This window comes from Melospiza melodia, chromosome 5 (assembly GCF_035770615.1).
Source record: "Melospiza melodia melodia isolate bMelMel2 chromosome 5, bMelMel2.pri, whole genome shotgun sequence".
In the NCBI taxonomy this organism is placed as follows: Eukaryota; Metazoa; Chordata; class Aves; order Passeriformes; family Passerellidae; genus Melospiza; species Melospiza melodia.
The window spans coordinates 28,714,748-28,729,893 of NC_086198.1; the positions used below are offsets into that span (position 1 = coordinate 28,714,748).

At 40.9% G+C, this 15,146-nt stretch overlaps 1 protein-coding gene across 1 annotated transcript; it reads left to right on the forward strand.

Annotated features, from left to right (window-relative positions):
- Positions 1-8,477: 8,477 nt before the first annotated feature.
- Positions 8,478-14,716, forward strand: MMAA (metabolism of cobalamin associated A). Its single transcript, XM_063156733.1, has 7 exons — positions 8,478-8,511; positions 9,136-9,612; positions 10,628-10,750; positions 11,835-12,005; positions 12,310-12,395; positions 12,753-12,902; positions 14,200-14,716. Exons 2-7 carry the CDS (start codon positions 9,192-9,194, stop codon positions 14,485-14,487), a joined length of 1,239 nt encoding a protein of 412 aa, XP_063012803.1. The 5' UTR covers positions 8,478-8,511; positions 9,136-9,191; the 3' UTR covers positions 14,488-14,716.
- Positions 14,717-15,146: the final 430 nt, after the last annotated feature.

Genomic DNA, 15,146 nt, shown 5'->3' on the forward strand with positions numbered 1-15,146 from the left:
TCTACTATTTGGTTAAAATTTGCTTTTCTACAAAATGGGTTTGCTTTATAGTTAGGTATTATGTTTGTGTGTTTTTTATTGTCTTTTGCACTTGCCTTTAGTGATTGTCACTCCACCAGAAATACAGTGGATTTCCATCCTGTTTTCCTGGGAATCCCGAGGCATTCTTCATTTCATGATGCTTTCATAAGGCTGTTGTGAGAATGAGCAATGATTCTATGAAAAAGTTGGCCTAATCTCAGGACTCTTACATAATTGAGCTAAAAATTTTAAATTTTATGTCTTCTGGAAATTGGTCATGTGGAATGTCCAGATTAGTGCTCAGAAGAGATTAGTTAAACTAATTAACAAAAATTACCCCCTTAGATTAAGCTATTATTTTTGTTCTTGCCCCTTCTTTATTTGACTGTTACTCTGATACCTTTTAACACTAAAACTCTTAAAACTGTTATTTGCTTGTTTGCTAAGTATTCACTGTTCTTTTTTAAATAAGAGTTAAAACATTTATCCAAGAGTTACTGTTTTAAAAATTGCCTGAAAGTGAGGAGGCAAAAGTTGGGTGGGTTTTTTAAAATTTTGTTTTATTTCAATGGAAAAAAATGGATGTGCTGTCATCTTTTTCTTAGATCACAAGGAACAAAAAGAGTTTTCTTTCACAGGTCAGACTTTAAAATGTGGTCTTCGTTATTTAGAATGCATTCATTAAGAAAGTATGTGGTTAGATAACTGGCATTAGGTATTTGGTCAGCTTTTCTGGAAGAAGAATACAAAGGGTTTGCAGAAGTAACCTTTGCTGAATTACTTGCTGCCCTGCTGTCTGAGCCTCTGAGGCACTGCAGTCATCAGTAACTAATGCAGGAGTGTTTGTAGGCATGGTGGCAGAATCAAGCAAGGAAACTGCCTGCTCACTAAGTTTTGTTCTAAAACATCATGGTAAATAAAATGTGCTTTAAAATTAACTGTGAAAAGGTCAAACCTGGAGTTTTGAAGCATGTGTAGGTAGCCACTCTGGGGAAGAAGAGTTAAATTCCTTTTCTCTGCTTTGCAGAGAATTGAGTCTAATACTAGGGGCAGGGAGAAGAGATTTGTGTCAGTTAAGATATTAAACACTAACAAGTTATCTGGATAGGTTTTGGAGAGTTGGTCATTGGAGATGGTCAGTGTCAGGTTAGAAAAATGCATACTAGACATAGCAAAGGTCTTCTTGATGCTTTCCTGCTGTGCGCTGTGTTTAGGGCTTGGTCTGAACTTTGAAGAGCTGAATTCTGTCAGAGATGTTGAGGATGCCTTTGTCACCCAAACATATTTTCCTGCCTACTGAGACATAGTGGTTTAATATAAAGCTGGCAAAACTATTTTCCTCTCTTCTCCTTGTTCCACATGCCTGTGTAGTTAAGGATGAGTTGCAGCTAAAAAATGCATTGATTTGCACAGCTATCCTAGTAACAAACCTCACTTCTGCTCAGGATTGTGTTCTGTACGAGCATTTAACCATCATTGAGAGTGCTGGAGTATGAATGCCTCATACAAGACCATCTGGAAAAGAGCTTTTCCTGAAGCTTATCAGTATTCCTAACAGGAACCCACAGAGTCTTTGCTCTCAGAGCAGCAAGACTGAAGAAGCAGTGACAGCTATAATGGCAGGGCACTAATGACTTTGGAGAAGTGTTACTTGTGTAATTGGAAATGATACAAACACTGTCATTAAAACAGACTGTTGATGCCACCTTTATTCTTTTCATAGACTTAGTTACAAGAATGGATGCACTCTAAGGAAATGATATCAGAATTTTTATGCTTCCCACAACTAGATGGGTAGATCATGAGGCTTTAAAATATGAAATGTTGTTTTTCCAGAACACCACCTAAAGGAAGTATGGATTTCAATGACTGCATACTTTTCCTTCACTGGAACAGGAGCACTGGGAAGGTGAAATGTCATTGACATGTGATTCTGAAACATGGAGTAAGAGCTGAGAGCTCTGACTTGAGCTGTAATTTTGTTGCATTTTTTTGATGCTAGCAGAAAATTCTTTATAGCTTCTTCAGAGTTCGGTATAAAATACAAGAAGACAAAATCCATATCTCTTTCCTTCAAGAAACATCTCATTTTGCAAGTAACTGCTGTTTTAATCCTTTCAGTCTCCACTCATTCTGTCTTTTTTAGAATAAGTCCATACAAGAAGTTAGCAGCAGAAAGGGATGGTGATGGGGAGAGACTGCAACACGGGAGGCCTCCTAGAATACTTTTAATGCAACACTATCAATTTTTTGCTTAATCCATCCTTTTAGATTATTTTAAAAAACTAATGGGCTTGTTAGGCCTTCTGTCAGACCTCCACTGTTGGTGACTGCACACTCATTGACATACTCAGCATCTGTTTTAGTATCTGTCTTGCTTCATGAGAAGAAGGTAGCACCAGGGATATGTTCTCTTGGAATAAATGGCAAACAGGGACAAGGGATGGTGTTTGTGTGTGTGTGTGTAACCCAGACTTGTCTTCAAGACTTCCTACATCCATTTTTTAAATGTTTCATCCACTGACAATTTGAATAGTCTGCCTTCTGGCTGAGCAAGAGAGAGCATTCCTGGAAGTTCCTAGAAATGAAGTATTCCTGGAAGTTTCTTTCCAGAAATGGCAGAAAGCCTGAGTCTAGGCCAGACTAGAGACATGCAGATAGATACAAAACTAGAAATTTTGGACAGACCTACTTACAGTTTTTGGCATCTGACTGCTGCTGTTTCTACAGCCCTGTGGAAAGAGACATCTAACATGTCTGATAGATTAGCTTAAGTCAAATAAAGAAACTGAGTTTTCAATGCTGAGAAACTGAAATGGAATAGCTGATCAGAAAAAACCCAAAACTCTCAGTCTATCCCCTTCCATACTAAAATTCAGTTGAATCTTCTCTGAAAAGGATGAAGGATGCTGATAATCACAAACCATCTGAGCTGTGAGTACTGCAGATTTCTTGTCTTCATTCTAAACAATAAAAAACCTTTAATATTAATACAACAAGGCAACTATTCATATGTGTGCGATAAAGTTTTCTGTTTGTTTCCCACACTGATACTGTGAGCAGGTGTCTTAACACAGTAGCAGAATTTTAGTTAAAATGTATGCCTTGTATTTTGTTTCTGGTTTAGGTGGGGAAATAAGATTACATTTCTATGTAAGTCTTATGTTACCCAGAGATCCCTGACTTGCTGCAGTGACCAGAGACAGGGCAGCAGCAAAATCCTGCTGGGAAGTCAGAAACTCGCTGTAAGGGGCTCCTCAACAGGGTTACAGCCACTTGCTGCTGGTGTTCTGTGAGTCATTTTCCAAACCGAGATGGGACACATGCTTGCAGAGAGGCTTTTGGATTTTACACTCTGAAGCCTCCTGGATGCACTCTCAGTTAATTTTCAGTATGTTTAAGTTTCTCAGGTGGTTAAACTCTGCCGTGGCCAAACAGGGCAGATTTTCGATGGTGATGGTGACCTGAATTCCCGTGTGTTCAGTCCATCCGGGCTGTGTGACTCAGCCGCATAGCGCTAGCTTCCCCTTCTGGCCAGAAGAGGTAAGGGAAGCCTCCTGGCGAGAGTCTCGGGAATTATTTCTCAATTTTATTCCTCTGCACTAAAGATAAGCACAAATTTTCAGACAACAAATGAATAGCTAACTTCCAGTGAGGGGAAAGTGCAGGTGTTCATCTTTGATTCTTGCAACATAATATAATATATACTGAGATGATGCTGCTTGAATGTAGAATTCTTTTCTAAACATGGACCTAGTTGGGAAAGCAATTAGATGAAAATACCAACTTCTGAACAAAATGATTCTAAATTTCCCTTCTGGACCTCTATAAGCTGATCATCCTCAAAACAAATATTTGACTTTTTTCCATATGCTCTATGCTAATTTTCCCCATGCAACTGCATCAGTTATGACTGCAGTGGTGTTTGTTGTTTGAGCATTGGAGTTTTTTGCTTCCCTTTTAGTCTTAATGAAGGATTCTTCTTTCATCTTAATTCTGTGGTACAATATTTTGTACCATTAGGCTAAGCTTTGTAAATGTAGGGTGCACTTACATGAAGGTGTTTGTGTATTTTGTGGTGTAAAGCAATGACACAGGGTATGATCCAACAGGCTTTTTAGCAAGCCCTTCCTGAGTCAGTCAGCCTTTCAGAATGCTGCTGTGCTCTGTTTCTGGATGGGTTGATCATACAGCATTGAATCTTAGCAGAATCTTCCCTTTTTATCCTTTTCGCACCCATCTGCTACAGCTGCCTGGAAAAATGGGACATTTAGCTTGCACACAATTTTGGATTGTAAGTCTTGCTTTTGTGGGCATGTTGGAGAGTAAGCAAGCAAGTGCCCGCACAACTGAGACTTCCAGCATGAGTTTCTGGCAACTACAGAACTTAAAAACTGCAACCAATTAGGCCTTTCCTTAAGCAAAAAGTATCTGGGAATGAGGGTGCCTCAGCCAAGCCAGATGTCAGATTGTATTATATTTTTTATGTTTACAAATATGATTAGTATGGTTTCATTGCTGTATTAAAAAAACCAGGAAGAGGCAATTCATTATTTCCTTTTCAGCTGTGTAATAATGAGCTACATGAGAAATATTTTGATATCATGAGTCATTGGTGGCCATGGAGAAAAACATACTCTTTAAGCCAAGCTTTTAAATACTTTTTTAATTGAAAGAAAAAGAAATATTATTTTACTGGCAAGTGACTTGCTCTTCCGGGTTTATAATTTTAACAATGAACTGGTCTTGGAGAACATTATTTAAATGGCTTTTACAACCAGTAGTAGTATAGGAATAATGTTTGGGGGTTTTGCCTATATAGTAAATGTCTTTCCTTTTTTTACAGAAAAGATGGTTTTATCTGTCCCCTTTAAAAATCACTTCACATCAGGCAGTGCATCATTAACAATTAAAAAACTTGTGCATAAGCAGTAGAAAACTTTCCTGTAATAGCTGATGTCATTTCTCACTAATGTGCAATCACTGCTCAGTTCATACCAACAAGGAAACACTGAAGTCACTGCTCTAACGTTTTGTGAAGACACTTCAGCTCCCTTGTTTATAAAAATGTTACAGAAATACCATAATTATTTAAGATAATTTTCCCTTCTGCTTTCTTCAGATGCTTTCTTGTAGGTTTCAGGCAAAGCTCAAAGAGCAAATTTCCTTTTCCAGGCTTTCAGGAAAAGGAAATTTTCCTGACAACCTTATGGCTCCTCACCAGCACAGGTACAGAGAATCTGCTCAGCCATGGGGTTGTCCTCCTGTGTAGGTGGCTGGCCCTGGGAAGCTGTGGAAAGGCTGTTTTCTCCACACCTAGCCAGGCAGCTGTCCTGCTGCTCTGTCCTGGTCTTTGTAGAAAAACCTTGGGACGTTCACAGTCAGCAAACAGCTATTGGTGTAACAGTTGCAGGGCTTTTGGCCTTTTTTCTGGTGTTTCCTTGCCCGAGCAAGTCTTGTAACTGCAGATCTGAGGCCTGGGCTCAAGGTGCATTTCAACAGGCAAACTTTCAGCTGTGAACATGCTTTCTAGTGATTTCATTTCAGGTGTCCAATTATCTTCTAAGATAAGGTAGAAGGTATATTTTGTCTAGAGTGCTAAGACTGTCCTTAAAAAAGCTTAGTCTTTTTTCTTGAAAGGAAGGCTGTAATCAACAGTTACCTTGCTTCCTGTTTTGCTGTAAAGAGGTGGTTGGATCAAACTTTTCTGCTTCTGTGAAAACTGAAATGAATTGAGGGCTGCCTTCTGAAATAAAGGGCAAATGGTCTCATTTGGTCCCACTGTATTTTCAGTTTGTACCATGGCAAGGACTGTGGTTTTGTATTGGCCTTTACAGCACATTGATGTAGAGAAATGTCTGTGATGATATTAAGTATCATTGTGTTAATTATGTGCACAAAGATTACTTTGGATTTTCTTAAAGAGGAGGTGAACAGAGCAAGGAAATCTGCGCGGCCAGAGGAAGAAAGAATGAGCTAATCCAACTAAAACTGCAACGGGAAGCCAGTTAGACGGAATGTAAATTTGCATGGTTGAATTTGGCAGATTCTAGAGTTAATACTATTCCTGCTGTGAGAAGTTACAGAAGGATCTTTTTCTATTCTTTTGTAATGATCTGGATTCAGTTGCATATTTTGCCTGAATGTCTGTGCCTCCCTGCACCTTTAGCTCATGGCACAATATTTATAACACTTTACAGGTTGTTTGATTTAGTACTGGCTCAGAAGGAAGACTTCTATTTCATGAGTTACCAGCAGTACCCTTTTCTTTAACACTGGGATAAATTTGCAGCAAGGAGGTTGAACCAGACAATTTTCTTAAATCTTGGAGAAGTTTGCAGACTGTGATGGAATAACTATGGGGGTGCATTTTTATTATTCTGACGCCCTTGGGGAAAAGAAGAAAAGAGAACACAGAATATGAGTTAAATTTGAAATTTAAAAAACCCAAATCCTCAAACACACTCCCCCCAGCCCAAATTTGAAAGATAATTTTTAAGAAAAAGGAGAAACAGAGCCTGATGCAGAAAGCTACTGAACTACCCTCCTGAATAGCTCAGCAACAATGTTAAGTAAATTAATGATGAATGGATAAAGAATACAGAAGCCAAGAGAAATCTCTGTGTTGCAGATTAGAAAGCACAAATACAGTGAGTCTGCCCAAAATTTATTGGGCTGTGTGTAATAACAACCAAACCCCCCCCCCCCTTTCGTTGCATACATTACAAGACCATAGGAGAAACACAAGAACACTGTGTAGCATGGCAGGATGTAGATTAAGAAGATTCTAGATATGACCCAGCCTCTAAGGGAGTATTTTGCCTATTTTGGATGAGGTTATAGTAAAAAGAAATCAGAGGTGGTAGAAGAGCACATAATTCTAGCAGACCTATATAATCTCTGATGTATGAAAGACTATGGAAAAAAAGAGTGTATATAATTGACCAGGCAATAGGAAGTCTTCCTCTAATATCTGGCATTTGGAGACTGTAGCCTCTGACTGGTGAAAAGCAAACTTGTTGAATAACAGAGCTAGGGGGAAAGAGGAACAAAAAAAGAGGATGACTTGAGCAATTTGGAGTTCCGGACCTCACCAGTGTGCAAAGTCTTGAAAACAGTTCTTGCAGGGAGATGACTCTAGAGCACATTCATGCCTGTTTGTGGCCATATCAGATTGGCAGTACAGCTGGTGGGCTGTATAAAAGAGCAGCAGTTTTGTTCTGAACTGCTGAGTGCACACTTTAATCTCACTCCTATTATTCCGGTCCACAAGGTTATCATAGAGAACTGAACAATCCCCTCTCCTCTTCAGCATTGATGAAATGTGCATTTTTCCATGCCTGTTCACCAAGGTCACTGACAAAAGTATTCAATTTCAGAGAACACAAAGGGACATAAACTGAAGGATGAATTAAGCAGAAGCAGAATGGTTTTTTTGTTGTTTCTGCTGCTATTAAAATAGTAGTGGGGATGTGCTACCTAGGTGTAAGTACAGCACTTGAAACAGAGAGCCTTGGAAAACTTGCTAATGAAGAGATTATAGTGATCCAGGCTAACTCTGGTGAATAAAGACCTGGTTAAACAGAAAGACCTCATGAGGCTATTTCAAAATGGAACTTCTTGTCTCTTTCTGCTGTGGTTTCATCCCATGATGATAGGCACACAAAACTGTATATTTTCTTAGCCCTGAAGTGTTCAGGTCTCTGTGTAGCATCATCTTCTGGACTGAAATAACAGCAGTGAGATTGAATTGTGCATTCAGCAGTTCAGAACAAAACTTCTGCTATTTAATAGTCTGTCACTTTCACTGCCCAGGTGATGACACTGGGAAAAAGTCTTTGCGGGATAGTGCAAGGCACTGGGAACAGCTCAGTCAGTGGGTTCTCTGTGTTCACATTCACTGGAAATAGATCTGTGTGTCTGTGTGCTTTAACAAGAAGACGGGAGGAAAAAGGGTTGGGAGATGACTGGAGAAATAATAATAGTTTTTAAAAAAATTAAGGAAGCGAAACAAACCCCACCTCACGATAAACCAACATTCCACGACAGGAAACTAAATTTGAAGAGGAGGTTTAATAAGGCTGAAAAGAAACGTGATTTAATAAGCACATGGGGGGATTTAAGCATTTATTCTTCCTTTCCGGTATATGGGGGGAGGACCAGTAAATGGCCATGCACGGATTCAGAGTGGATACCGCTAAATCAGGAGGGAAAAGATTATTTGAAACATCCATCACTGAAAGGCCAGAGCAGGGAGACTGTGACTCCACGGCCATGGAAGTTTGTGTACACATGGAATGGCCAGAGCCGAGCCTTGAGCCCTTGACCCCTCGCTCTGGGAGGCCCGGGCAATGGCGGGGAAGCTCCCTGCCCTTCGGCACCCTCCGCTACCGCCCGTGTTCGCCCCTTTCCCGGCCCTTTCCCTGCGGGGCAGCGGGTTCCGGCTCAGCCTGAGGGCGTCACTTCCCGGGGCGGAGCGGGGCGGCTCCGGTAGGTGCCGGGAATGGCGGGCAGCGGCGGGGAATGGCGGGGATCGGCCGGGAATGGCGGCTTTCCCCTGCCCTCCTCCACTCAGCGGCCGCCCCGGGCTGAGGCGGCGCAGCGGGAGCGGGGCTGGGGCCGCCCGGGCGCCTCGGGCAGGCCTCAGCTCCTCCTGTTTATTTCTAAATGTTCTTGTCTCTGAACTCTGTCCCACCCCCCTTTTTTTCCTCTTTCTGATGGAAATAAGTGCAAATATGCCCTCGTCCCGAATAATTGTTAAAAACAACCCTAAAATAGCCCGTCAAACTAGAATGTACCACCAGTTCTGTAAGCTTAAGGATTGATTGCTCCTGGATTTGTAGTGTGCTGTGTGTGCTCTCAGAGGCTTATTTGAAAGTACTTTTTTTTATATTTTAATTTATGAAGTATGATAATAAAGAGATACTGTGCTTTTGGTTCTGTAGTGTGTTTTTATTGTGTCTGTTTAGCGGGAAAAGGGGACAGTTATTTTTTTTATTCAAGGCAGTGGGTACAGATAAAATCAAAGCTGATGGTCAGGGGTGTACATAAACTTAATTTGAGTCCTCACAAAAGTGCTTTGAGGAAAGTAAAAATGTTTTTCCTTCTCTTTAGGCTGTCTGCAAATAGAAGTGAACTGACAACTCTGATACTTTTTGGTTCCAAAGAAGATGAAGATCCCCTGTTTGCTGCTGAGATTCCCTCGTTGTTATTTCTCCAGAAGAACTTACTTCGTGAACTTTCGCTTCACTTCCCCAGCAGATTTCCTGGGCCTTGAGTCTCCCGGGCCAGCACATCACTGTCGCACAAAATGGATTTGTTCATCAAACGCTTTGAGGAGAGAGCTGTGCCAGCAGGCAGCCCCTGAGCTGCAAGCAGAGGAGCTTTCTGACCAGGAGCAGAGACTCATAGACAGACTTTACCAGGGGCTAATCCAGGGCCACAGAGCCTGCTTAGCCGAATCCATTACACTCATAGAATCAACTCAGAGTAGGAAGAAGAAAGTAGCCCAGGTGCTCCTTCAGAAGGTATTATCCTACCACAGGGAACAAGAAAAGTTAAATCAAGGAAAGCCACTTGCCTTTAGAGTGGGTTAGTCCTTTTATGTCTTGTCTAGTAGTAATTACTGTCCTCACCTTTTATTATCACTGTTTGTGGTTTGTAGTCTTGCATTGTTATTTTTTGGTGGTTTATAACCAATCTAGATTACTTCTGTCCAGTAGAATTATGGTTTGAGATGAAAAAATGCTTTTGAGAGTACTTTAGAAATTATCATGGCTTCTTGGGAGTGTGTTATTCAGGGTCGGCTGTGTAACCATTATAAGGTGAAACATTAGTTAGTTTGCAGATTGATGCAGATGTTATCTACACTTAGGGAAAGATGTGTTCAAGCACACCTGGTCTTTTCCTAAAGGTGTTTTTTGGACACTTCCTGAATCCCTTTTTTAGTCTACAGAAGGAAAAACATGCACTTCCTGTTTTATGGCCCTCTGTTAGGAAGCAGCCTGATTTTCAGCTGAAGGAGACGTGAACCTGCTTCTCCTGGAAGCTGTAAAATATTTTTCCCTTACACAGAGAAGGACTCCTATCATGTGTCATGCCCAGCTGTCATCTCTCCTGTCTGTACAAAGGTAGTAAGAACAAGAACTGGGGCATGGGAGTGAGAAAAGTTTGGTGCTAATCTTAGTTTGTGAGCTTTGACATGCAAATAAACGGCCTCATTTTTGGAAAGAACAGCTCTTCAAGGTACAGCCTTGCTTTTCCTTTTGGAGTGTTTCTTTTGTAGTAAATCTGAAAAATCCAGTTCTAATATATAACATTTTGAAAATTATGAAGGATAAGTCATGCAGTACAAGTAATTTTATTTGGAGGGGAAGAAATAGATGTGGATAAGCCTAATATTATATTCGTGTCAATAGGATGAGGGATAGTGAGGTGCTGCTATGTTGTCAAGCTCCTATTTTGTTTTGGCATAGCTTTTATTTGCTTTTGTTGTGATGCTGTGTTAGAGTATGAATTGTTGTCAACTAGATGTTGATGGTATTCATGAGATGTATTATTTATTTGACTAGCAAAATGTTTTTTTCTTCCTATTGTGATTATTTAGGGTTGTCTGGTCCTCCTGGTGCTGGAAAGTCGACCTTCATAGAATGCTTTGGGAAGATGCTTACGGAAAGAAACCACAAAGTGGCTGTGTTGGCTGTGGACCCTTCCTCTAGTACAAGTGGTGGTGAGTGTGAATCAAAGTTTGAGTCAAGTTTCCAATACCTTGTCAACTACTGAAGTATCTCTTTGAGCAAAGTGGAAGAAGATTTGGTGCCTGTTACAGTAAAATGTAAAAGAAATCAAGTTTTCATATTTTCTTCATATGTGATACCAAATTGGAAAATATGTATCAGTGTTGTAGTTCTTTCAGATTTCCCCTTTCCAGTATTCAAATGCCGCCGTACAATTAATTTTTCTAAATCTGAATTTTTTTGAAGTTGTGCAGGATTACTGATGGCAGGCTGTGATCTGAAACTCTCCAGTAAAAAATTGTAGGGAAATTACAAGCTGAGCATGCCTGATTCTTGGTATCTCTGATACAAATAACACAATCTTGATTTTTTTTTGATCTTTCCAAAAGGGGCAGCTGCCACTCAGCATCATTAATTTTTCCAGCTTCTGTGCTGTTAGAGGTGTGTAACTATTTATAAAGAATTAACTAGAGCATTGCAGTGACATGGAGCTAAGATGGACTGTGTTCTTTGATGCATGCCTTCAGGATGCATGAGTAGAGTAGCAAAATGTGACAGCAAGACTGCAGCAGCTGGAAGAATTGAGCATCTCTCATCTTTTGGAGTGTGCCATGAGTGTGTAGATCTCACTGAATGTGATTTGCAGTTTGTTTGAGTAGAAGGAAGGCAGGGACACATGTCAGCTCTCCTAAACCAAAACATCCAGCACCAAAGTGTGTCAGAATCATGATGCAGGGATTTATCCTTTGGACAGGAGCAGACAGGAATCAGCTGTGTGGCCTGATGTGTATAGGCTTCAAAAAGCCATTCAGGAGTTGTAGAATTCATTCTGACCTAGTACAAATTCTTTGTGTTTGGTAGCAGTAAGGTCTGCCTGTTAGGCCTTTTCAGCTTTGGGAAGTAGAAGAACCAGACTGTCGCTTCCTAGTCCTCAGCTGAGTCTTGAGAAGCTGTAACTAGGTTATTCTTATTTGACTGACGTTGTATGAGAGATCTGTCTGTCCTCACTCATTTATTGGTGGGGAGCGGGGAAAAGGGCAGATTGGCTGTATTGCACTGAAATAATTTAACATTAAGGTTCCCTGCTGGGTGATAAAACAAGGATGACTGAGTTGTCAAGAGACATGAATGCATACATCAGACCATCTCCAACCAGTGGGACACTGGGAGGTGTCACAAGGACCACAAATGAAGCCATTCTGCTCTGTGAAGGAGGAGGCTACGATGTTGTTCTCGTGGAAACAGTGGGTATGTGCTTAGGGTTTGCTTTGTTTGTCTTGTTGTGATGTGAAAATAGGCTGTGCTAATAATTGCATATCCCTGCCTTGATTTTGCCCATGTTTTTTGCATGTGGTCACTGCTTTAACATAAGTGCTCATTCTGTCTTGTTTTCTAGTCCTGTGTGCCTTTTACTAAACTGTCATGTTTCCTGTTGTCTTTGTTTTCTTAGTGGGATTTGTTCGTGGGGCAGTGCTGGGATCTGTCACAATTACTGACATTAATGGGACTGAAAGTTTGTAGTAAATGGTAAATTCTGAATTTAATTTTTTAGGTGTGGGCCAGTCAGAATTTGCTGTGGCTGATATGGTTGATATGTTTATATTACTGCTACCACCTGCGGGTGGAGATGAATTACAGGTATTTTTCAGTTTCTCTTATTGGTTACTACCTGGGACTAGGAAGAGAAACTTAAATTCAGCATGCAGTATCTGTGCAGAAAGTCCATATCAATATGTTTTGTCCATTATACTGTTATTATTAAGTATTTTCAGTGTCATCCACTTACTGCACAATTAAGCTCCCTTTTTTGATTTTAAAAGTATGAGGATGTAAACACGTGATACTCTGTGGCTTAACATTAACATGTTTATTACTTATATATATTTTTGGGGAGAAAACTAGAAACTACCAAAGCATTTTGACCTGCTTTTTGTGCTGAATCAGCATGTCACAGCCCCTCTGGCTACTCCTGATTGCTGTCCCTGCTGCATTTAGGGCATCAAGCGGGGCATCATTGAGGTGGCAGACCTGGTTGCTATCAACAAGGCTGATGGTGACTTGGTTGTGCCTGCCCGGCGGATCCAGGCTGAGTACGTCAGCGCCATGAAGCTGCTCCGCAAGCGTTCCAAGGTTTGGAGGCCAAAGGTTTGTGGACTTCCCTGTGTTTTGTGGGGCTCTGTGGGTCTGGTTTGGTTTTGTTTGGGTTTTGGTGATGTGTTTGGGAGTTTTTTTTGTATTTTTCCCCCCAGAAAATGTGCTGAATGAGTTAAGATTGGTGTCTCCTCACCTAGCTGTCCTAGTGTCCCTGGGATCCTTTTAAAAATTGCAGTTGGTTGTTCAGTCTCAGTGTGCTGGAGAAGTGATTGCTGCTGTCTGTGCCTCACCTCTGATCTCAGGATTTGCCACATAAAACACTGCAAAGCCAGTCCTCCTCCCCAGGATTTCTGCTCTGATCTACAATCTCTGCACTAGCAGAGCTATTACTGACATCAGGAGCGGTACAAACTTCACTTGCTTTTTGTAAACTGCATATCTAAAAATGTCCCTTAATCTACTTCTCCCTCTCTTATAACTCTGAAGCCTATGATTATCTTTGCTCTTTCACTACTTTGTGTGTTTCCTTTATGACTTTAATTTTTTTTTAGTTTCTCACATAATAAAAATGGCTAGATAATTGGAATTTTTATCCTGGAGGTCTTCAGTTTTAATGCCGTATTTTTATGTATTTTATCTTTTAAAGATCTTGGTGGATTTTTAAGGAGAAGATTCGGTACTAGTTTTAATATGTGTATATAGAATAAGCACACACACACTCTCACTTCTTTTATAAATAAACTGTCTGTAAAGGAGGTTTATTCTACCCTGGTGTTGAAATTGACCCATTAAGCTGAGTTTAAATCAGCTGAGGATTAACCTTTCTTTTCTAAGTGTGGAAAAGGAGAGAAGCTTTTTTTAAAAAAAAAAAAATTAAAAAAAAAAACCAAAACAAACTCAGGCTTTCAATTTGAAAGATTGTGCTGGATTTCTGAAAATTAATTCCTGGTGTGGAAAGCAAAGGCAAAAAACCATTAAAATACCTTGTTTCTGGCATATTTTAAGTGTGAAAGAATAGCTACCAGAATATACATTTTAATCTACATTTAAGTAAAGGAGCAATAATGTGCCTCTTAGCTGAAGGACTTACTAAAAATGATTCTCATAACAAGCAGCTGGACAAATATCCCAAACAGCATGGATCTCAGGGTCTACTTCTAGTTAGTAGAATCCCAGATTTTGGGGGCATTGGAGGGAAAGGCACAGATATGCTTAGAGCTTCATGAAGCAGGTACTGAAGGAAGCTTCCCTCACACATTTCCTGATTTCCATGCAAGCTGCCTGGCCCGGTGCTGGCAGCCCGGAGGCCAGCAGGTAACCTGGCTGTGGCCGTTCCCTGACCCCCCAGGTGATGCGCGTCTCCGCCAAGACCGGCGAGGGCGTCTCGGAGCTGTGGGACAAGATGGCCGAGTTCCGCGAGCTCGCGCTCGGCAGCGGCGAGCTGCTGGCCAGGCGGCGCCGGCAGCAGAAGGTGTGGATGTGGAACCTCATCCAGGAGAACGTGCTGCAGCACTTCCGCACGCACCTGGCCGTCAAGGATAAGATCCCGCTTCTGGAGGAAAAGGTTCTTGCTGGGGTCCTGTCTCCTGGGCTGGCAGCTGACCTGCTGCTGAAGGCATTCAAAGATGGTCTCTAAGCATTGTTTGTACTCTGCTCTTGATGGGTGCTTTATGTGAAACATGTGAACATTAAATGCACTTTTTCTATGTGTTGATTCTGATCTCTGCAGCTGAAATGATTCTGTACTCTGCAGAAGAATTCTGTTGGATTCTGTATGTGCAGCGATCATGACAAATCTAAACACTCACTAAGAGACTACTACACACTATTGGAAAAAAAATAAACTTCCAAATCTTCTCTTTCTACATGCCTTAGATCTGTTGATAAAAACTGGATGCCTGTGTAGAATGATTGGGTTTGGGGAGGGCAGGAGAGTGAGGTTTGTGGTGGTGCAGGGTTGGATTCTGGTTGTGGGGTCATCTCAGAGCAGTTGACACTGCAGCTTTCCATTCTAATATAGCAGCAGCTGTTGCCAGAATGGATTGCATTTTCTTTCCTCACCTTGAGTGACAGCAAGAACATTGCACTGCCTGACAGCACCAGACCACAGCCTTAGTTTTAAATAAATTGTATGCATATAAATAGAACATAGTGGTGTTTGGTCCCTCTTTGGAAGCTGTGGTTAGTTATTACCCACTGTACAGTAGGAGAAGGGAATTTTAATCATCCCAGTTTCAAAATAGATGTTTTATTAAAAAGCAAAATGTAGCTAGACTTTTTTTGACATGCAGACAT

Coding starts and splice junctions, on each gene's coding strand:
- MMAA (XM_063156733.1), top strand. CDS start 9,192: ATGAAGATCCCCTGTTTGCTGCTGAGATTCCCTCGTTGTTATTTCTCC. Junction 10,751..11,834: donor TTCCTCTAGTACAAGTGGTG/GTGAGTGTGAAT, acceptor TTTAACATTAAG/GTTCCCTGCTGGGTGATAAA. Junction 12,006..12,309: donor TGTTCTCGTGGAAACAGTGG/GTATGTGCTTAG, acceptor TTAATTTTTTAG/GTGTGGGCCAGTCAGAATTT.